At 46.4% G+C, this 22,984-nt stretch overlaps 2 protein-coding genes across 2 annotated transcripts; one reads left to right on the top strand and one right to left on the bottom strand.

The window, feature by feature from the left end:
- Window positions 1–7,499: 7,499 nt before the first annotated feature.
- On the bottom strand, window positions 7,500–11,219 carry LOC123402083. Its single transcript, XM_045095948.1, has 5 exons — window positions 11,069–11,219; window positions 10,871–10,932; window positions 9,476–10,708; window positions 8,793–8,872; window positions 7,500–7,730 (listed from the first exon to the last, which is right to left on the bottom strand). The coding sequence occupies exons 2-4, from the start codon at window positions 10,897–10,899 to the stop codon at window positions 8,824–8,826; spliced, it is 1,311 nt and encodes a 436-aa protein (XP_044951883.1). The 5' UTR covers window positions 10,900–10,932; window positions 11,069–11,219; the 3' UTR covers window positions 7,500–7,730; window positions 8,793–8,823.
- A 10,488-nt stretch (window positions 11,220–21,707) lies between these two features.
- Window positions 21,708–22,115, top strand: LOC123405035. Its single transcript, XM_045098898.1, has one exon. The coding sequence runs from the start codon at window positions 21,708–21,710 to the stop codon at window positions 22,113–22,115; it is 408 nt and encodes a 135-aa protein (XP_044954833.1).
- Window positions 22,116–22,984: the final 869 nt, after the last annotated feature.

The following is a 22,984-nucleotide window of genomic DNA, read 5'->3' as shown; positions in this document are numbered from 1 at the left end:
CCCCCCCCCCCCGAAACCCACCCCTCCCCCCATTCAAAAAAGTGCAGCTGCGGCAAGATGCCGACGCGTGGATGCCATGTTGTCCCGGTTGGTGTGACCAACCGAGACTAAAGAACCTCCTGCCCGGGCTCGCCGCAGCGGCCACATGAAAACCATTCGGTCCAGGTTCGCTTACCGGGACTAAAGATTTTGGGCTTTAGTCCCGACCATTTAGTCCCGGTTCAAGAACCGGGGCTAATGGGTCTGTGAAACCGGGACAAATGGGCCATTTTCTACAAGTGGTCCTTGCGGCAACTTTCGAACGTGATTAGTTTTTACCTAATAAGTACAATGCTGGGACTGAAATCAGCTCAACCCCAACAACAGCGGACACCGAGCCTGTGCCTGACGCCAACTTCATGAAAATGATAATAACATCAAGGGCTATCAAAAGTCATCGGCTGGAAATGAGTTTGTTTCCTCAAGTTTCACACATGCTCCGGCCGTGGGACCAAGGAACCGGACTGCATGCACTATGCCAATGAATTTGTGATAAACCAAAATGCCTCGAGCAGCACCCACCGCCAGCCCGCCCAACCTTTGTAGCCACATTTTCATAAATGTTTCAACAAGGAGCAGAAAAAAGTAGCCATATATGAAAAAGAAAAGGAGAGAAAAAGAGGGCTACTGTTTGTTGGGCAGGGATTTTGAGCTTTAGTCCCGACCATTTAGTCCCGGTTCAAGAACCGGGGCTAATGGGCCTGTGAAACCGGGACAAATGGGCCATTTTCTACAAGTGGTCCTTGCGACAACTTTCGAACGTGATTAGTTTTTACCTAATAAGTACAATGCTGGGACTGAAATCAGCTCAACCCCAACAAAAAGAAAAAGAGGGCTACTGTTTGTTGGGCGGGGATATATAGGGCCGAGGCCCACCGCCAGCCCAACAAACCAGTCCAAACAGTCCTACGAGTGGTGGCGCCGGCGCAGGGCATCTGCGCTTGTGTTATCAAAGGCCAAAGCGCAGGGAAACAAGCCTTTTCTTTCCTATCAAACATACTGACCCGCGCGTCGACCTCCACCAGGGAGCGCGTTGGTTTAGGGTTAATCACGCGCACCACAGCCGGTGCAGCTCATTAGAGCAAGTCTGGTAGAACCCTCAAACCCTTAAATTCTGGAAAATAACCGCTTTTTTTACAGTTTTCGTCGACAAAACGACGTAGACTAGAACCCTTAAACCCTTAAACCCGTAAAAAAATTAGAGGTCGAACATGTAAACGCCCTCGCAGCCTGTAGAAGTGAGGGTTGGGGGGAGAAACTGTCCCCGACCTGCACTCCACTTCCGGACGAGCGCGGGAGGAAAGTTTCAGCTCCCTCCCTGGATCCGCCGCCGCCGCCGCTCCGGTCCGGCCGCCCCTTCGCCGCCCCGGCCGCCCCTCCGCCGCCCCGGCCGCCCTCCGCCGCCGCCCCGTCTGCCCCGCCCCCGTCCGCATCGCCGCCACTGCCACTGCGCCTCCCCGCCGCAGCGCCGCCCCGCCCCCGCCGCCCCTCCGCAGCGCCGCCCCGCCGACGCCCCATCGCAGCGCCTCCGCCCCGTCCCCGCAGCGCCGCCCCGTCCCCGCAGCGCCTCCGCCCCGGCCTCCCCTCCGCTGCCGCCGGCCGGCCCTCCCAGCGCCGCCCCGTCCCGGCAGTCCCGGCCGCCCCTCCCAGCGCCGCCCCGTCCCGGCAGTCCCGGACGATTTTGAGGTACTCTGAGGTGCGTTTTCTTGCTTATTGCATTTTTGTTAGAGCGGAAACAACAATGTCAATGGTTCTTTATAATAGTAGAAACAGCACATGCGAGCAAAATTTCATTCATACTGCAAATTAATCCTGCTCTTGCTAGGGCCTTCTTTAAGCTTTTTTATTTGTTTGTCCAGGTTGTTGTTAACAGCGAAATGATTTAGGGCCATCTGAAACTTATCTTATGCTTATGCCCATGTTGCTTCTTTTTTATTTGGCAATTAATTATGAACTTATGTACATCCAATCAACATTTGATAACACATAATCCGTAATGTTTCTTTTCAGTGTTATACATGTAATTTCTATTTTTCCTCCAGTGTCGTGTTGCTGTCTTGTTTGAATGCCGTTATTGTATATGTTTTCTTCGGCAGCTTATCATATCAATACTTTTTGACTCTGAATCAACATCAGTACCCTTGCTGTTGCTGTTAATTTATCTTTTCTATGTCCTATTTAATTCGAACAATTGTTGTAATTTGCTGAAATATTGTTTTATGTTGTTATTTGCTCAAACATTGTTGTAATGATTTGAATGATTATTGTTTTATTCGGTGCTGTAATCATAACTAGAATGATTATTGTTTTATGTCAAATGTGATTGAATTTGTGATATGTCATATGATGAAATGTGTGATATACGAAATGACAGTTTTAAGGTTTGGGATTGGGGCAAAGACTAGAACCCTCAAACCCAAACCTGTTTTTCAAAACTGTCAAAAATGGGCAACTAGAGATGCTCTTACGCCGACGCCACTCGCCCGACACCCACTTCACCCTCTGGTCATTGCCCAGCCGGCTGACCACGAGCGTATATAAGCCGGCCGTGCTACAGCCAAGCAAGCGAGGTGGGACTAATGAAATGGAGGTGCTGGCCCCTGGTCTGTGCGAGTTGTGCTGTGGTGGGCTCGAAGTGGCGACGGATGGATGGGCCCCTGGTCTGTGACTGGTGATAGCCCTGGTAAAAGGCCCATGAAGAAGCTTCCAGCGATGTGATGTCCGGGCCTCCATAGAGCTGCGGTTAAAATCTGCCCAAGATCTTCGTCTCCAAGCTTGGAGGAGGCCTAATTAACGATCGACCAAACCAGCTAGCGCTAAGTATGTGCGGGGTAAACTGCATCAACAACCACTGTAAAAGTGAAGCATCAAGCTAAAAGGATAAAGTCATGTATGGTCAATGAAAAAAATAGCACGCTTTATAAAATAACGTTGTTCCTGAAAAATATGTTATTAACATGTTATTAATGAAACATTATACATTAATTAATTTAAAAAACCCATTATGTATACGCTATGCGTGCTATTAGCGGCGTATAGCGCTACTTTTTTCAATATTACTTGTTGAAAAATATAGCGCTATTTTAAAAAAATTAAAAATATAGTGACGTCGTCCCAGGTGTGGCCGATTTGATCCTGTCGGCCCAGGTGAGGCCGATTGGAACCTGTCGGCATTGGTGTGGCCGAATAGTGCCCAGTCGGCCACGTGGAGGCCGACTATTGGCCCGGCCACATTGCCCCCATCCTCTCGGGCTGGAGGCTGGCCAATCGGCCTCGGCTTGGCCGATAGACCTGTCGGTTGTGGCGTGGCCGATATGTGACCGACCAGCCAGCCAACGGCCTGCTCGCACCGCTCTCCTTCTTCCTCCTCCTTCCATTCTTCCTCCTCCTTATCTCCTTCTTTCTCTCCTTCTCCTCTTTCCTTCTTTCCCCATCCAAAAAATCCCTCATCTCTACACTTAATCCTAACCCTTTTTTCCGCATTTCTCACTGTAGTTCTACTGTATAGGGTAGCGCAGCCAAACCATCCGTCTCACTCACGATGGAGTAGTTCGTGGTGGTTGGTTTCAACCTTTTTTGTGGTGGTGGTGGAGGTTGAGATGGAGGTGGTGGTAGTGGTGGTGGTGATGGAGGTGTGTCTGAAGGTGGTTGTTGTGGTGCAGTTAGAGGTGATGGTGGTAGTTGTTGCGTTCGTCATTTTTTTCGGTGTTCGTCGAACATCGTTCGTCGTTTCCGCGCACGCTTCAAGGGTAAAATATTTTTAGGTTTGTCAATCAAGTAGTTTAAATATTTCTAGGTGCTCCGGTAGATTTGAATATATTTAGCTTAGTGAATTAAGTAGTTTAAATATTTTTAGGTGCTCCGGTAGATTTGGATATATTTAGGTTAGTGAATTAAGTATTTTAAATATTTTTAGATGATACGGTAGATTTGGATATATTTAGGTTAGTGAATTAAGTAGTTTAAATATTTTTAGGTTGTCCGGTATAATCGAATATATTTAGGTCAGTCCATTTAGTAGTTTAAATATTTTTAGTTTCTCTTGTTAGATTCGAATATGTTTAGGCATGTCAATTAAGTAGTTTAAATGTTTTTATGATCTCCGGTAGATTTGGGAAATATGTTTAGGTTTGTTCTTCGTCTAAAATTTGTCTTTGTTGAATAATTTGTTAGGTCACTAAAGATGTCTGATTTAGTGAAGTTATGTTTGCATTATGGTCCTGGTACTGTTCAAACAAATGAGATGGGAGCTGATCTTAGTGAATTTCAGTATATTGAGGTGCCAGTGACTTTACCTGAAACATGGTATGTTAGTCAGTTGACAGAATGGTTGGCCAGATGTTTAGGGTTCAATATTGAAACACACACCGTCGGTGTTCATGCATTATAGACCTGGTCCAGTGCAAATATTTTCTGGTATTTGAAGCATATAGACGCCCCATCCACCCCCTCCTGACTAGGCTGGCAGTTCGGCGTGGCATCAGCCACAGCACCATGCTCCCTCATCGAGCTTCGTGTTTCAGCCAACTCTGCAACATCACAGTCCCACTGCGGATTTCATGTTTCAGCCACATCCAACTGGCATGGTCCCTCCTGCAGGATCCTATGCATATCATGAGGCGTCGGCGTCCGGATCCGGGTGCGCGAGTGAACAAGAAGAGCCAACTACGGAGCAAAATATGTAGTTGGACATGTTCTTGACTCCTCCACCATGACCCACACAGGATACATATAATGACCAGGGCGGGTCCGAGGTTCCTCCTCGTAACATTAGGCCCCCCACAGGTTTGGATGGACTACGCCTCCCACACCACCAGGGCGCCAATGCAGACGTTGTGAGTGTCAACGCAGATCTCTTGCCCTTCTATCTATCACTGCAGACATGTCTATCTAATTATGTACGAGACATATGTCTATTTTATGTATGAGGCATATTCATATCTATTTCTATGTTAAGTTGGTTCATCGCGGATAACACATATACTACCAACAAATTGAGATTACAAACAGATACTACTGAATACATGTGAATTAAAAAGCACGACTAAACTTAACATGTTCAAAGTAAGATATAACTTGCTGAAATTAAGATACAACTAGCTGAAATTAAGATACAACGTGCTGATACAACTTGCTGAAATTAAGATACAACTTGTTGAAATTAAAATTCAACAATTTTAGGATACAATAAAATAAATCTACTGAGTCCAACGTGAATATTTTCCTTTTCCATCACCAGCTTCTTCTGCTGCCTTGGCCGCACGAGCCCTTTCTTTATTTCTCTCCCTCTCAGCATCACGGGCCTCAATGCCGCTGTCTGTAAACCTCAGCCAATCGAAGTTTCTCTTCTTCGCTTTTCCTCATCATCTCATCAAGAAAAGCTAGCCCTCTGCTCCACACAGTACTTTTCCCACTCTCTCTCTTCTCATCTGCTTTCTCCTCTGCTTCAGCCTTCGCTCAGCGCTTTTCCAAGTCCAAACTAGCCCATGCACGACGACCTCTTTCACGAATCTCGGTCATCGCGCAGTCCGGCATTTCCGTGTCGATCCAACGATAGTACATGCACAGAGGAGGAGGAGACTACAACAAAAATAGAAATATATATATCAAGCTAACAATAATATCTACAACGTGTTTATTCTTGATGACTGAAGCATACCGAAGGACTAATGCACGTTGAAGGAGCAACGGGTGAATCTTCCTCATAATTGGCGCACATGAAAAACTTCATGCCCAACCGATCTGAAAAATCCGTCACCTCCATCACCTTGTAGAGATCACCGCACCAACAACGAACTCCTTCCACCCCCGGAGGCAAACTCGCACTCTTCATTTTCTTAGGCCTAATGCTTTGATACGAGCAAGGCAAATTCATAATGACTAAAGCGTTTGTGTTTTCAAGTGTGGCTGGATGATGAAGGAAGACTGTTCAATGCCTCCTTTTATAGGCTCAAATGACAAGGACGATGGTGGGAAAACGAGGAGGGAAATAACTGGCGGGAAAAATTTGGCGGGAAAGGAGGCGGGGATAAATTGGCGGGAAACAGGGCAGCAAATGAAATGGCGCGGAAGTCTGGCGGGAAATGGAGGCGGGAAAAATTCCATGCAAAAAAAAAATCCATGCACCTATTGTCGTAGCTAACACCAATTAGTCCCTATTGGCCTAGCCAAGGCCGATAGGGACTAATTGGCCTAGCCAAGGCCGACAGGCACTTATTGGCCTAGCCAAGGCCGATAGGTTGCCAAATGTCAGGACGACAGGCCTATCGGCCTAGCCAAGGCCGACTGGGTCTTATCGGCCTAGCCAAGGCTGGCAGAGACTTATTGGTCTTGGCTAGGTCGACAGGATCACATTTTTAAATATATTTTTTAAATAACGTTATATTTTTCAAAAAGAATAAAAAAAGTAATATTTAAAAAAAATAGCCAGTATAGCGCCCTATTTTTTTTAGTGTGTATGATGCTACTCCGACTCCAGAAGAGAAATTTCAGATCTGACTACCCATAACCATGTAGTACAACTCATGTTGAGGGTCAGTTCATGTCTATTACAAAGGTGTGAAAGGAGTCATACTCTAAGTGCGTTACCACCATGTTCTGGAGATAGAGCTTTTGAAGTGAAGGCATATTCTTTTACTCTGCGATACTCAATAAACAGGAAAACCAGTTACTTTACTTAAACATGTACTCTCCCCCGTTTGGAATTACTTGTCACCAAAATGGAAAGAAATGAATGTATCTATGAATTAAAATATATCTAGATGCATCCATTTCTACGACAAGTAATTCCAGACGGAGGGAGGGAGTACATCTCAAAGCTTTATTGTTCGGCTACGACAATAATGGAATTACTATCCAGACAATTATTCGACGCAAAAAGGGTCAAGGCACAAACACCGGTATACCATAGAAAAGAGTATATGCAGGATGTCAGGAACCTACCAGTGTGCATGTGCAATGCCTATGTGATAAAACTTTACAATCACCCCATGGACCATACCAATACAGTAAGAGAACTTCATGGAAGTATCAAATGCCAGGACCACCCAGATCGTAAGTGGGCCTCAGTTGCCCCTCCATGATCAATGCAAACATCCTGGACTAACAAATCTCATCATCTATAAAATCATCTTGGGCTTGGTTGTAGTACTTCAAGAATAAAAGAGAAATATAAACAAGCAAGCAATTTTGACATGGTCCTTCTTACCTCCTCCTTTCACCTGGGATATGAATACACCAACTCAGTCAGTTAAAAAGTTTATGTGCCCATGTCCTATTTATTCAATCCGCATGAATTAATCATAGCAAGGGTAATGTCATCTTTTGAAACATAAAATACGACAACATCAATAGAAGCCCCTCAGATGGAGAAGGATCGTGTATTCAGCGCAATCCATCACATATATTGAGTTGCCAGGTGCAAAATATCATCTGTAAACAGTCGTAGAGCAACAAATAGATTGGACTTTGGACATAGACAGATTTTTAAGCATAAATATATAAGGGTCCTTACAAACAGGGCAGAGGAACAACTGATCCAGTTACACATATACATAACATCCTTATCCAGTACCCAATAAACTTGTGACTGACTCAAAACAAAGTTTGTGCACACTAAGATAGGCTTTGCCACAAAAGTACTGTGTGATCTAAAGACCTCCCGGATATCCCTTTTTCTTCACATGGCGTCCCTGTTCAAAGCAACACAGAACAAGGATCAGGATGGACATAACTGAGCATTACAAGGATCTGGAGAACTGAGAAGTACTAGTTCTACAGATGGAGGTCCAACTCTACGCAGTACCCAAAAGTCAAAACGATAGAAGTGTTCATATAATAAATGCCCTGACCCTTGTTATCCCTCCAAAACTACAAGCGGGTCATAGAGGGTAAAACCGCACCCAGGTAACATACCTTTTAGACTGGATTTATTATACACTACTTGTCATATAAGAGGAAAATCTTCATTGAAAAATATATAAAACGGAAAGAATACATAACCATGAGCATACGATTCATGTGAGAAACAGCATGCTTCAGCATACAGACATGACTAAGAGAACCTAGACAGCATGCTTCAGCATACAGACATGACTAAGAGAACCTAGACAGCATGCTTCAGCATACAGACATGACTAAGAGAACCTAGACAGCATGCTTCAGCATACAGACATGACTAAGAGAACCTAGACAGCATGCTTCAGCATGTGAGAGACAGCATGCTTCAGCATGTGAGAGACAGCATGCTTCAGCATACAGCATGATTCCGTTATACAACAAAAATCCAAACATACAAAGGATTAATACTCTGAGGTATATATATTAGCTTGACAACCACAGCCCGTGTCCCTCTAGGTTCTCTTAGCTATCCTTGATTCCCCATTGTGCTTCTCATCTCGCCGACCATGCACTCATGCTCAGGGGACACCCCTATTACTAGGAATGTTTCTCCTCTATGATAACACAAATACAAACTTCTATTGAAACTGTTTCGCGATAAAGAAACATACCTACACAAAACAAGCATCATCCTAGCAGCAGAAGAACAATTAGTTGTACTATCATACCTCCACAGAGTACATAGCAGACACATCTGACATGCAACTCAAAGACATGTTTGTTTTTTAAATGTAATAACTAAACAGTTTGGTAATTAATAAAATAATTATTCATGCACTGGAAGCCTAAAACAGATACATCAACTTTTAAAATGGTAAGCAAGCAAAAAAGATATGCACATAGATTTACTTCACCTGCTCAACCAACATTGTACACTAGCAGATCTCATGTGCTTACAGTTTCAGGTTGACCCTTTTCCACCCAACTCCCCTGCCTACCAGAAAAAAGAAGGCCAATTCAAGGAGAAGTTGAATCAATTAGAAAGCATGTATGCAAAACGTTTATATATATGATATACTAACTTGATAGGAAGGGAGAGTAGCATTTGTGAAGGACAGTAAAAAGTAAAACCGCCAGCCAGGAAGAAAGACTGATCATAATCTTTTGCCAAGACATGTTAAAACTGTTTGAATATTCACAGAAAATGCGTTCATCCAAAATTATTGCCGAGAGAGTTTATACCATTGACGCTTAATGGTCGAAACAAAATACGCACATATTGAGAAACCTCTGACAATGAGTATTTACATGGTACACTAAAAAACTAATGAATTCGTACAATTTTTGGACTAGAAAATAAATACATGCTGTTATGAATCGATGATTGATATCAAGATATTTTTATCTTGCAAAGATAAGTATTAAATGAAAAACATAACAAACTTTAAGCTTCCACAGGTGATTCGAATAAATCATGTTAGGTACACACAAGGTACAGAGTAAACTTAATACGGAGGTATTATCCGCAGTATAGAAATTTCTGTAATTAACCACAACAAGAGCAGTACATAGATCATGTAAAGGCCAAAGGGCAAACCTTGCATGATCATCCTTGAGCGCAGGGAATATGGGCGGCCAAATCATCATAAAAGGATAGATAACACTGAAATGTCGATCCTTTTCTGTAATCCCATGCACTTTATGTAGTGTCCTTCTAGTGACGTCCAGATAGAGGATGCATCCACCCATTGTCTTCAAGAACACAAACTGAACATTATCCCCCACCTGGCTTATATAGGCGTAACCAATATCCTCGTCGTTGAGTGTGTGGTCTCGCATCCTCAAATTAGCCCACATCTGATGCAAGCAAAAGGTATCGACCAGCAACCAGTTGTCTCCCTTGTGAAGCCAGATGCAAAGTTGGCGCTCCATGACATGGACATGGATGAGATATAGAGCGGAAGCATCATCAGCCCGGGCCAAGATAGTGTGAAGAGTGTGATACTTCACTCCTTGTGGGAGCAGAATTCTGGAAAAACTCGAGGTCGCCAAATCCAAGACAATAATGTCATTACTGAAGACGTCAGCCATATAAATTTTGTCATCAACAAGCACAGCTTTCAGTGCCGGCAGCATATGAGGGAGTTGTGTTGTGGCCGAGGTATGCATGCACCATACGCCACCATGCAACATATACACGCGCACCTTGAAAGTTTTTGTTTGCCCGGTACACTCCGCCAACACATACAGGTAGGACAACCCATCGCCTTCTTCTTTGGAGAGGATTGCGCCAAGAAGTTTTTGAATGCCGTTCTGGACCCTTGGGAGTGGTGGGATGAAGTCCATGCTTCTCTCAGGGCACAATGGGCGACAAACTCCATGTGTCACTACTGTTCCTTTGCGACATCGGGTGAAGATGCTGCCATTCTGACAGTGCAAGATCCATATTCCGCCATCATAGGCGTCGAAGCTGTTGCTCATCACGCGGCGGATGACGGTGTCAAGCTCCGGGGCCTGGGGCTGCATTGGGACAAAGTGCGGAGTAGCGTACAACCCCAACCCTGTCCACCTCACGTCGATGTATAAGCCAAGGAGACGGGGCGGGTTGCGCTTGCGGAAACGGCCGAGGAACCTGCGGTCTGAGGCGTGGCGGTACCAGCGCTTGCATACGAGGGCGGCACGGACAAGGGTGGTAGGGAAGCCGACGCGGATGAGGATCTCGATGAGGAGGTTGTCGTCGTTAAGCACCTCGGACATCGTGCCGTCCATGGATGTATGGGAATGCTGCTGCTGTTCGCCATCTACACATGGTTTCTTCTTGGGATCGACACTGAGACATTGGCGCCAACAAAAGAAAAATGCAAACTGGCTTTAATTTCTTGAAGCAACCGCCGTGGCAAAACATCCAACACACAACATCCGGCGGAACGGACTAAAGGAAAGAACTTGTTGGGGGAGAACAGAAAGAGATGGGAGAGATTGGAGGTCTCACCGTTGGGGAATCACCTCCGGAGCATCCATCGATCTACCTTCCCACCTCAGCTAGGCTCCGCACTGAACAAGTAGATGCAGTTACGGTTTAATTTGGGGGCAGATTACAAAACTGTAGCTAGGGTTTGATTCCGCGAGAAGAGAAGGGAAGAGAAAAGAAGAAAGAAACTGGGAGATTGCAAGAAGAAGAAGAACTCACAACGGTCGAATCGGGAGAGGGGGGTAAAGCCTTCAGTGGCCGCCGCCGCCGGCGGCGGCGGGGTCGCCGGGGAGATGGCTGGGCGAAGTCGGCGGAGGCCAGAGAGCCTTTCTTTTTTCTTTTTTGGAGTCACGGAGGCCAGAGAGCTGGGTCAGGTGAATTTCCCTTGAGATACTTTTTTTTGGGGAACGGTAAATTTTGAATAAAATTGTGCGTTGCAACGGGAGAAAAAAATACCACACGTTTTTAATCTTTTTATAATTATTTTGGTTTACTAAAATAATATGCTAACTAACTAATGTAGTCGGTCCTATCCTATTTTGTTGAGACATCAACCCGTCCATTATTAATTTCACCATGATGAGAAATTGAGCGGAACAACCAAAGCAAAACAAAGAGGCTACGTGAATTGATCGATGGACTGCTATCTTATTTCACTCATGGGATAGAGAATGTGGGATCAGATGACAAACTGAAGGTGCTGTTCCATTCTCTTTCTCTACAACAATGCAATCTTACATTCAATATATTCATTCATCAGCAAACAAATTCCCATAAAACAAAATTTCTTGCCGGTGCTTGGCACACGGTTGGACGCATGGGGAGGGGATCTCACCAGATGATGAGTTCCTGCCGGAGGAGGGGATACGATCAGGGGAGCAAGGGTTAGGCGCCTCTATCTGGCCATAAGGAGTCGCCGTTGTCGCGCCATAACCTCGGAGTTCCCCGTGTGAGCCATGGAGGCCTCCACCTGCAAGTACTTCGCTTCGCCGCGCCTTATTCACGTGCCGCCGCCGTTCTGCATCGAGCAGACGCATCATCCCTAGTCGTTGTAGTTGTCGTGTTTATTTGATCCAGAAGTTGTGCTCGAGCGCCGAAACGAGGGCAGCAAGCGGGCAGAGCTACGACCGCAGAGGCGGGTGGGTTGAGATCGACAGCAGTGGTGGTTGAGGTCGACCGCGGCGGCGAGTGTGTTGGGGAACGTCGCATGGGAAACAAAAAATTTCCTACGCGCACGAAGACCTATCATGGTGATGTCCATCTACGAGAGGGGATGAGTGATCTACGTACCCTTGTAGATCGTACAGCAGAAGCGTTAGAGAACGCGGTTGATGTAGTGGAACGTCCTCACGTCCCTCGATCCGCCCTGCGAACAATCCCGCGATCAGTCCCACGATCTAGTACCGAACGGACGGCACCTCCGCGTTCAGCACATGTACAGCTCGACGATGATCTCGGCCTTCTTGATCCAGCAAGAGAGACGGAGAGGTAGAAGAGTTCTCCGGCAGTGTGACGGCGCTCCGGAGGTTGGTGATGACCTTGTCTCAGCAGGGCTTCGCCCGAGCTCCGCAGAAACGCGATCTAGAGGAAAAACCGTGGAGGTATGTGGTCGAGCTGCCGTGAAAAAGTCGTCTCAAATCAGCCCTAAAACCTCCGTATATATAGGTGGGAGGGAGGGGGCCTTGCCTTGGGGCTCAAGGAGCCCCAAGGGGGTCGGCCGAGTCCAAGGGGGAGGACTCTCCCCCCCCCCAAACCGAGTTGGACTAGGTTTGGTGGGAGGGAGTCCCCCTCCCTTCCCACCTCCTCCTTTTTTTTTCTTTCTCTCTTGATTTTCTTCTCCTTGGCGCATAGGGCACTTGTGGGCTGTCCCACCAGCCCACTAAGGGCTGGTGTGTCTCCCCCAAGGCCTATGGGCTTCCCCGGGGTGGGTTGCCCCCCCCCCCCCCCCCCGGTGAACTCCCGGAACCCATTCGTCATTCCCGATACATTCCCGGTAACTCCGAAAACCTTCCGGTAATCAAATGAGGTCATCCTATATATCAATCTTCGTTTCCGGACCATTCCGGAAACCCTCGTGACGTCTGTGATCTCATCCGGGACTCCGAACAACATTCGGTAACCAACCATATAACTCATATACGCATAAAACAACGTCGAATCTTAAGTGTGCAGACCCTGCGGGTTCGAGAACTATGTAGACATGACCCGAGAGACTCCTCGGTCAATATCCAATAGCGGGACCTGGATGCCCATAATGGATCCTACATATTCTACGAAGTTCTTATCGTTTGAACCTCAGTGCCAAGGATTCGTATAATCCCGTATGTCATTCCCTTTGTCCTTCGGCATGTTACTTGCTCGAGATTCGATCGTCAGTATCCGCATACCTATTTCAATCTCGTTTACCGGCAAGTCTCTTTACTCGTTCCGTAATACAAGATCCCGCAACTTACACTAAGTTACATTGCTTGCAAGGCTTGTGTGTGATGTTGTATTACCTAGTGGGCCCCGAGATACCTCTCCGTCACACGGAGTGACAAATCCCAGTCTTGATCCATACTAACCCAACTAACACCTTCGGAGATACCTGTAGAGCATCTTTATAGTCATCCAGTTACGTTGCGACGTTTGATACACACAAAGCATTCCTCCGGTGTCAGTGAGTTATATGATCTCATGGTCATAGGAATAAATACTTGACACGCAGAAAACAGTAGCAACAAAATGACACGATCAACAGGCTACGTCTATTAGTTTGGGTCTAGTCCATCACGTGATTCTCCCAATGACGTGATCCAGTTATCAAGCAACAACACCTTGTTCATAATCAGAAGACACTGACTATCATTGATCAACTGGCTAGCCAACTAGAGGCATGCTAGGGACGGTGTTTTGTCTATGTATCCACACATGTAAATGAGTCTTCATTCAATACAATTATAGCATGGATAATAAACTATTATCTTGATACAGGAATTATAATAATAACTATATTTATTATTGCCTCTAGGGCATAATTCCAACAGTCTCCCACTTGCACTAGAGTCAATAATCTAGCCCTCACATCACCATGTGAATTACATTGTAATAAATCTAACACCCATACAGTTCTGGTGTCGATCATGTTTTGGCCGTGGAAGAGGTTTAGTCAGCGGGTCTGCTACATTCAGATCCGTGTGCACTTTGCATATATTTACGTCCTCTTCCTCGACGTAGTCGCGGATGAGGTTGAAGCGTCGTTTGATGTGTCTGGCCTTCTTGTGAAACCGTGGTTCCTTTGCTAAGGCAATGGCACCAGTGTTGTCATAGAACAAGGTTATTGGATTCAGTGCGCTTGGCACCACTCCAAGATCCGTCATGAACTGCTTCATCCACACACCCTCCTTAGCCGCCTCCGAGGCAGCCATGTACTCCGCTTCACATGTAGAATCTGCTACGACGCTTTGCTTGGAACTGCACCAGCTTACTGCACCCCCATTAAGAATAAATACGTATCCGGTTTGCGACTTAGAGTCGTCCGGATCTGTGTCAAAGCTTGCATCGACGTAACCTTTTACGGCGAGCTCTTCGTCACCTCCATACACGAGAAACATCTCCTTAGTCCTTTTCAAGTACTTCAGGATATTCTTGACCGCTGTCCAGTGATCCACTCCTGGATTACTCTGGAACCTACCTGCCATACTTATGGCCAGGCTAACATCCGGTCTAGTGCACAACATTGCATACATGATAGAACCTATGGCTGAAGCATAGGGGACGGAGCGCATATGCTCTCTATCTTCATCAGTTGCTGGGCACTGAGTCTTACTCAATCTCGTACCTTGTAAAACTGGCAAGAACCCTTTCTTGGACTGTTCCAATTTGAACCTCTTCAAAACTTTATCAAGGTATGTGCTTTGTGAAAGTCCTATTAGGCGTTTTGATCTATCCCTATAGATCTTAATGCCTAGAATGTAAGCAGCTTCTCCTAGGTCCTTCATAGAGAAACTTTTATTCAAGTAACCTTTTATGCTCTCCAAAAGCTCTACGTTGTTTCCAATCAGCAATATGTCATCCACATATAATATTAGAAACGCCACAGAGCTCCCACTCACTTTCTTGTAAATACAAGATTCTCCAACCACTTGTATAAACCCAAATGCTTTGATCACCTCATCAAAGCGTTTGTTCCAACTCCGAGATGCTTGCACTAGTCCATAAATGGATCGCTGGAGCTTGCACACTTTGTTAGCATTCTTAGGATCGACAAAACCTTCGGGTTGCATCATATACAACTCTTCCTTAAGGAAACCGTTAAGGAACGCCGTTTTGACATCCATCTGCCAGATTTCATAATCAAAAAATGCAGCTATTGCTAACATGATTCTGACGGACTTAAGCATCGCTACGGGTGAGAAAGTCTCATCGTAGTCAATTCCTGGAACTTGTGAAAAACCCTTTGCCACAAGTCGAGCTTTATAAACGGTCACATTACCGTCAGCGTCCGTCTTCTTCTTAAAGATCCATTTATTCTGAATAGCCTTGCGGCCCTCAGGTAGTATCTCCAAAGTCCACACTTTGTTCTCATACATGGATCCTATCTCGGATTTCATGGCTTCTAGCCATTTGTTGGAATCTGGGCCCACCATTGCTTCTTCATAACTTGCAGGTTCATTGTTGTCTAACAACATGATTGATAAGACGGGATTACCGTACCACTCTGGAGCAGCACGTGATCTCGTCGACCTGCGTGGTTCAACAGAAACTTGAACTGGAGTTTCATGATCATCATCATTAACTTCCTCCTCAACCGGCGTTGCAATGACAGAGGTTTCCCCTTGCCCTGCGCCACCATCCAGAGGGATGAGAGGTTCGACAACCTCGTCAAGTTCTATCTTCCTCCCACTCAATTCTCTCGAGAGAAACTCCTTCTCGAGAAAAGCTCCGTTCTTAGCAACAAACACTTTACCCTCGGATTTGAGATAGAAGATGTACCCAACTGTCTCTTTTGGGTAACCTATGAAGACGCACTTTTCCGCTTTGGGTTCCAGCTTTTCAGGCTGAAGCTTTTTGACATAAGCATCACATCCCCAAACTTTAAGAAACGACAACTTTGGCCTCTTGCCATACCACAGTTCGTATGGTGTCGTCTCAACGGATTTTGATGGTGCCCTATTTAAAGTGAATGCAACTGTTTCTAATGCATAACCCCAAAATGATAACGGCAAATCAGTAAGAGACATCATAGATCGCACCATCTCAAACAAAGTACGATTACGACGTTCGGACACACCATTATGCTGTGGTGTTCCAGGCGGTGTTAACTGCGAAACAATTCCACATTGTCTTAAGTGAGCACCAAACTCGAAACTCAGATATTCACCCCCACGATCAGACCGTAGGAACTTGATCTTCTTGTTGCGATGATTTTCCACTTCACTCTGAAATTGCTTGAACTTTTCAAATGTTTCAGACTTGTGCTTCATCAAGTAGACATAACCATACCTACTCAAATCGTCAGTGAAGGTGAGAAAATAACGATATCCTCCGCGTGCCTCCACGCTCATTGGACCACACACATCGGTATGTATGATTTCCAATAAGTCACTTGCACGCTCCATTGTTCCGGAGAACGGAGTCTTAGTCATCTTGCCCATGAGGCATGGTTCGCACGTGTCAAGTGAATCAAAGTCAAGTGACTCCAAAAGTCCATCAGCATGGAGTTTCTTCATGCGTTTTACACCAATATGACCTAAGCGGCAGTGCCACAAAAATATGGCGCTATCATTGTTAACTCTAACTCTTTTGGTCTTAGTGTTATGTATATGCGTATCGCTATCAAGATTCAATATGAACAATCCTCTCACATTCGGTGCATGACCATAAAAGATGTTACTCATAGAAATAGAACAACCATTATTCTCTGACTTAAAAGAGTAACCGTCTCGCATTAAAGAAGATCCTGATATAATGTTCATGCTCAACACAGGCACTAAATAACAATGATTTAAGTTCATCACTAATCCTGATGGTAGTTGAAGTGACACTGTGCCGACGGCGATTGCATCAACCTTGGAACCATTTCCTACGTGCATCGTCACTTCGTCTTTCGCCATCCTTCGTCTATTCCGCAGTTCCTGCTTCGAGTTGCAAATATGAGCAACAGAACCGGTATCGAATACCCAGGCACTACTACGAGAGCCGGTTAAGTACACATCAATAACATGTATATCAAATATACCTGATTTTTCTTTGCCCGCCTTCTTATCCGCCAGATACTTGGGGCAATTGCGCTTCCAGTGACCCATACCCTTGCAATAGAAACACTCCGTTTCAGGCTTAGGTCCAGCTTTGGGTTTCTTCGACGGATTGGCAACAGGCTTGCCGCTCTTCTTCGAATTGCCCTTCTTGCCTTTGTCGTTTCTCTTGAAACTAGTAGTCTTATTTACCATCAACACTTGATGCTCTTTACGGAGTTCAGACTCTGCGACTTTCAACATCGCAAACAACTCGCCGGGAGACTTGTTCGTCCCTTGCATGTTGTAGTTCAACACAAAGCCTTTGTAGCTTGGCGGCAGTGATTGAAGGATTCTGTCAGTGATAGCTTCTTGCGGGAGTTCAATCCCCAGTTCAGCTAGACGGTTTGAGTACCCAGACATTTTGAGCACATGTTCACTGACGGACGAGTTTTCCTCCATCTTGCAAGCATAGAATTTATCGGAGGTCTCATACCTCTCGATCCGGGCGTTCTTCTGAAAGATAAACTCCAACTCCTGGAACATCTCAAATGCTCCATGACGCTCAAAGCGACGTTGAAGTCCCGGTTCTAAGCCATACAAGACTGCACATTGAACTATTGAGTAGTCCTCCTTACGTGCTAACCAAGCGTTCTTAACATCCTGATCAGCCGTAGCGGGTGGTTCATCTCCTAGCGCAGCATTAAGGACATAATCCTTCTTCCCAGCTTGTAAGATTAGCTTAAGATTACGAGCCCAGTCTACAAAGTTGCTTCCATCATCTTTCAACTTAGCTTTCTCTAGGAACGTATTAAAATTCAGGATGACAGTCGCGTGAGCCATGATCTACAACACTAATACATTCAAAGTGGATTTAGACTATGTTCAAGATAATTAGAGTTTAACTTAATCAAATTATTCGCTAAACTCCCACTCAAAAAGTACATCTCTCTAGTCATTTGAGTGGTTCATGATCCACTTACACTAGCTCAAGTCCGATCATCACGTAGTTGAGTATAGTTTCAGTGGTAAGCATCCCTGTGCTAATCATATCATCTATATGATTCATGATCGACCTTTCGGTCTCATGTGTTCCGAGGCCATGTCTGCACATGCTAGGCTCGTCAAGCTTAACCCGAGTGTTCCGCATGTGCAACTGTTTTGCACCCGTTGTATGTGAACGTTGAGTCTATCACACCCGATCATCACGTGGTGTCTCGAAACGACGAACTGTAGCAACGGTGCACAGTCGGGGAGAACACAATTTCGTCTTGAAATTTTAGTGAGAGATCACCTCATAATGCTACCGCCGTTCTAAGCAAAATAAGGTGCAGAAAAGGATTAACATCACATGCAATTCATAAGTGACATGATATGGCCATCATCACATGCTTCTTGATCTCCATCACCAAAGCACCGGCACGATCTTCTTGTCACCGGCGCCACACCATGATCACCCATCAACGTGTTGCCATCGGGGTTGTCGTGCTACTTATGCTATTACTACTAAAGCTACATCCTAGCAAAATAGTAAACGCATCTGCAAGCACAAACGTTAGTATAAAGACAACCCTATGGCTCCTGCCGGTTGCCGTACCATCGACGTGCAAGTCAATATTTCTATTACAACATGATCATCTCATACATCCAATATATCACATCACATCGTTGGCCATATCACATCACAATCATACCCTGCAAAAACAAGTTAGACGTCCTCTAATTTTGTTGTTGCATGTTTTACGTGGTGACCAAGGGTTAGTAGGATCGCATCTTACTTATGCAAACACCACAACGGAGATATATGAGTTGCTATTTAACCTCATCCAAGGACCTCCTCGGTCAAATCCGATTCAACTAAAGTTGGAGAAACCGACACTTGCCAGTCATCTTTGAGCAAAGGGGGTTACTCGTAACGATGAAACCAGTCTCTCGTAAGCGTACGAGTAATGTCGGTCCAAGCCGCTTCAATCCAACAATACCGCGGAATCAAGAAAAGACTAAGGAGGGCAGCAAAACGCACATCACCGCCCACAAAAACTTTTGTGTTCTACTCGAGAAGACATCTACGCATGAACCTAGCTCATGATGCCACTGTTGGGGAACGTCGCATGGGAAACAAAAATTTTCCTACGCGCACGAAGACCTATCATGGTGATGTCCATCTACGAGAGGGGATGAGTGATCTACGTACCCTTGTAGATCGTACAGCAGAAGCGTTAGAGAACGCGGTTGATGTAGTGGAACGTCCTCACGTCCCTCGATCCGCCCCGCGAACAATCCCGCGATCAGTCCCACGATCTAGTACCTAACGGACGGCACCTCCGCGTTCAGCACACGTACAGCTCGACGATGATCTCGGCCTTCTTGATCCAGCAAGAGAGACGGAGAGGTAGAAGAGTTCTCCGGCAGCGTGACGACGCTCCGGAGGTTGGTGATGACCTTGTCTCAGCAGGGCTCCGCCCGAGCTCCGCAGAAACGCGATCTAGAGGAAAAACCGTGGAGGTATGTGGTCGGGCTGCCGTGAAAAAGTCATCTCAAATCAGCCCTAAAACCTCCGTATATATAGGTGGGAGGGAGGTGCCTTGCCTTGGGGCTCAAGGAGCCCCAAGGGGGTCGGCCGAGTCCAAGGGGGAGTACTCTCCCCCCCCCCCCAAACCGAGTTGGACTAGGTTTGGTGGGAGGGAGTCCCCCTCCCTTCCCACCTCCTCCTTTTTTTTTCTTTCTCTCTTGATTTTCTTCTCCTTGGCGCATAGGGCACTTGTGGGCTGTCCCACCAGCCCAATAAGGGCTGGTGTGTCTCCCCCAAGGCCTATGGGCTTCCCCGGGGTGGGTTGCCCCCCCCCCCCGATGAACTCCCGGAACCCATTCGTCATTCCCGGTACATTCCCAGTAACTCCGAAAACCTTCCGGTAATCAAATGAGGTCATCCTATATATCAATCTTCGTTTCCGGACCATTCCGGAAACCCTCGTGACGTCCATGATCTCATTCGGGACTCCGAACAACATTCGGTAACCAACCATATAACTCATATACGCATAAAACAACGTCGAATCTTAAGTGTGTAGACCCTGCGGGTTCGAGAACTATGTGGACATGACCCGAGAGACTCCTCGGTCAATATCCAATAGCGGGACCTGGATGCCATAATGGATCCTACATATTCTTCGAAGATCTTATCGTTTGAACCTCAGTGCCAAGGATTCGTATAATCCCGTATGTCATTCCCTTTGTCCTTCGGTATGTTACTTGCTCGAGATTCGATCGTCAGTATCCGCATACCTATTTCAATCTCGTTTACCGGCAAGTCTCTTTACTCGTTCCGTAATACAAGATCCCCCAACTTACACTAAGTTACATTGCTTGCAAGGCTTGTGTGTGATGTTGTATTACCGAGTGGGCCCCGAGATACCTCTCCGTCACACGGAGTGACAAATCCCAGTCTTGATCCATACTAACCCAACTAACACCTTCGGAGATACCTGTAGAGCATCTTTATAGTCACCCAGTTACGTTGCGACGTTTGATACACACAAAGCATTCCTCCGGTGTCAATGAGTTATATGATCTCATGGTCATAGGAATAAATACTTGATGCGCAGAAAACAGTAGCAACAAAATGACACGATCAACATGCTAGGTCTATTAGTTTGGGTCTAGTCCATCACGTGATCCTCCCAATGATGTGATCCAGTTATCAAGCAACAACACCTTGTTCATAATCAGAAGACACTGACTATCATTGATCAACTGGCTAGCCAACTAGAGGCATGCTAGGGACGGTGTTTTGTCTATGTATCCACACATGTAAATGAGTCTTCATTCAATAAATTATAGCATGGATAATAAACTATTATCTTGATACAAGAATTATAATAATAACTATATTTATTATTGCCTCTAGGGCATAATTCCAACAGAGTGGTGTGGCAGCGTCCTGGGGACAGGTCAGGGTGGACCAGGGTCGACGCGATGGGCTCGAGCGCTGCAACAGGGGCAGTGAGCGGGGAGAGGTACAGCCGCAGAGGCGGGTGGGTTGAGATCGGCAGCGGTGGCGGTTGAGGTCGGCCGCGGCGGCGAGTGGTGTGGCGACGGCCTGGGCACAGGCCAGGGTGGCCAAGGGTCGATGGGAGAAGGCGATGCGTACGGGTATAATTTTTGTAGCGAATCGTTTTTTCCTTTTGCGTTGCAGATAAATGATGGAGCCCGAGTTGAATAACAAAAATTTCAAGGGCTTTTATAAATGTCGTGGTGGGTTTTCCAACGGAAGCAATAGCCGCTTTATTATTAGGTATAGATTTAGTTGATTATACGGTCACTGGCCGTCGTATAGCTTTGTAATTTTCTGTGTTGATCGTTCAACACAAATGAATCCCACTCATGAGTAAATAAAAAAATCTAATTTTTAAACCTAATTCTAATTACCTACACTCCTTCTTACTCCTTTTCCCCACCCCCACCTGCACCGCCACCGCTCGCGTGCGCCCATGCCCACCTGCACCTCAGTCGCTCGCCTGTAGCCCGCCTGCGCCGCTGCCTACCTGCACCGCCGTCGGGATGAGCCTTGGACCCCGATTCGGTTCGTCCATTCTAATTTCCCCTAGATTTGGTGCAGGATTAGCGGCCGAAATTTAATCGCCATGACAGTGTCATCGTTGATGGTGTTGTCCCTCCTGTTCTTCGCGTCGCTCACGGCGTTGCTCTTCCTAGCTCCTCGCGTGTCGTCACCGCCGCTACCGCTGCCACTGCCCCTGCTGGTTGGGGACGAGGAGGTGCCGCCCGCCACTACGAGCGATGCTGGAGGTGCGGCCAGCAGCGGAGGGACGGGAGTTGAGGAGGGGCCGGAGGACCTCACGCTCTTCCGACGCGTGACGCTCGACGTTGGCGAGGGCGCGGTGGTGGTGTCCAAGGTGGCATTCATGTTCCTGGCCAACTCCGACCTCACCTTTGCGCCGCTTTGGGAGTGCTTCTTCACGGGGCACGGCGATCGCTTCAACGTGTACGTGCACGCAGACCCGGCGATCGCTTCAACGTGTACGTACACGTAGATCCGGCGATGCGCATGCGGCTTCCCCCTACGCCTTCCTCCTGGGACCGCTTCACAGCGGCCAAGCCGACTCGGCGTGGGGACCTGAGCCTCATCGCGACAGCACGGTGCCTGCTTGTCCCAGCTCTGCTTGACGACCCATCCAACGCGACGTAGGAGGTGGCGGAGCGGTCGTGCACGCATGCAAGGGCGCAGGCGAGCGGTGAAGGTGCAGGTGGGCAGGGGCACAGGCGAGCGGCGGCGGTGCAGGTGGGTCATGGGGGAAAGGAGGAAGGAGAGGGGTAATTATAATTAGGTTTAGAAATTAGAGATATTTTTATTTACTGGTGGGTGGGACTCACGTGTGTGGAACGATTAACACAAAAAATACAGAGCTATACGACGGTCAGTGACCGTATAATCACCTAAACATGTACATAGTGACCGTATTGACTAACTTCTTATGTACAATGACCAAAGTGAGCTTCGGACGCAAGTTCGAGTATCGTGGATGCATTTTACTCGTAAATTTTCGTTCATGAAAGAGTTTTTTAAGGATCAGACATCACCTACAGCGTAAAGCATCTCAAACGTAATAAAAACTACTTTCAAACCACTTGACGACCACTACTATCATCTGAATATGTAGTTGTTGTCATTTTTCTATCGGGACTGGCTTGACTTTTGTCGATAATAGTGGAAAAGTCTTCGTGCACCTGTCCTAAGGACCAATGTGTTGGAGCCGCTGTCATCACTGGTCAACTTTTGCATAGATCTGAAGTATCCGACATAAAACCTTGCCAGATGACAAAACCCTAACCTCATCATTCCAAGGAGATAGCAAGAATCTATGTCGAAGCATCGTCGACTGCGTCCAAGCGGACGAACTCA

Source organism: Hordeum vulgare, chromosome 6H (assembly GCF_904849725.1).
Source record: "Hordeum vulgare subsp. vulgare chromosome 6H, MorexV3_pseudomolecules_assembly, whole genome shotgun sequence".
Taxonomy (NCBI): Eukaryota; Viridiplantae; Streptophyta; class Magnoliopsida; order Poales; family Poaceae; genus Hordeum; species Hordeum vulgare.
The sequence above is the reverse complement of the archived record's forward strand: the minus strand, read 5'-3'. Positions and strand labels throughout refer to the sequence as shown.

Bases quoted from the DNA above. Each gene is read 5' to 3' on its own strand.
- LOC123402083 (XM_045095948.1), bottom strand. From the start codon at position 10,899: ATGGATGCTCCGGAGGTGATTCCCCAACG. The intron at 10,709-10,870 runs GTGAGACCTCCA...CCAATGTCTCAG, and splicing joins CCGGAGGTGATTCCCCAACG to TGTCGATCCCAAGAAGAAAC. The intron at 8,873-9,475 runs GTTTGCCCTTTG...TTTTTCTGGTAG, and splicing joins CTCAAGGATGATCATGCAAG to GCAGGGGAGTTGGGTGGAAA.
- LOC123405035 (XM_045098898.1), top strand. From the start codon at position 21,708: ATGACAGTGTCATCGTTGATGGTGTTGTCCCTCCTGTTCTTCGCGTCG.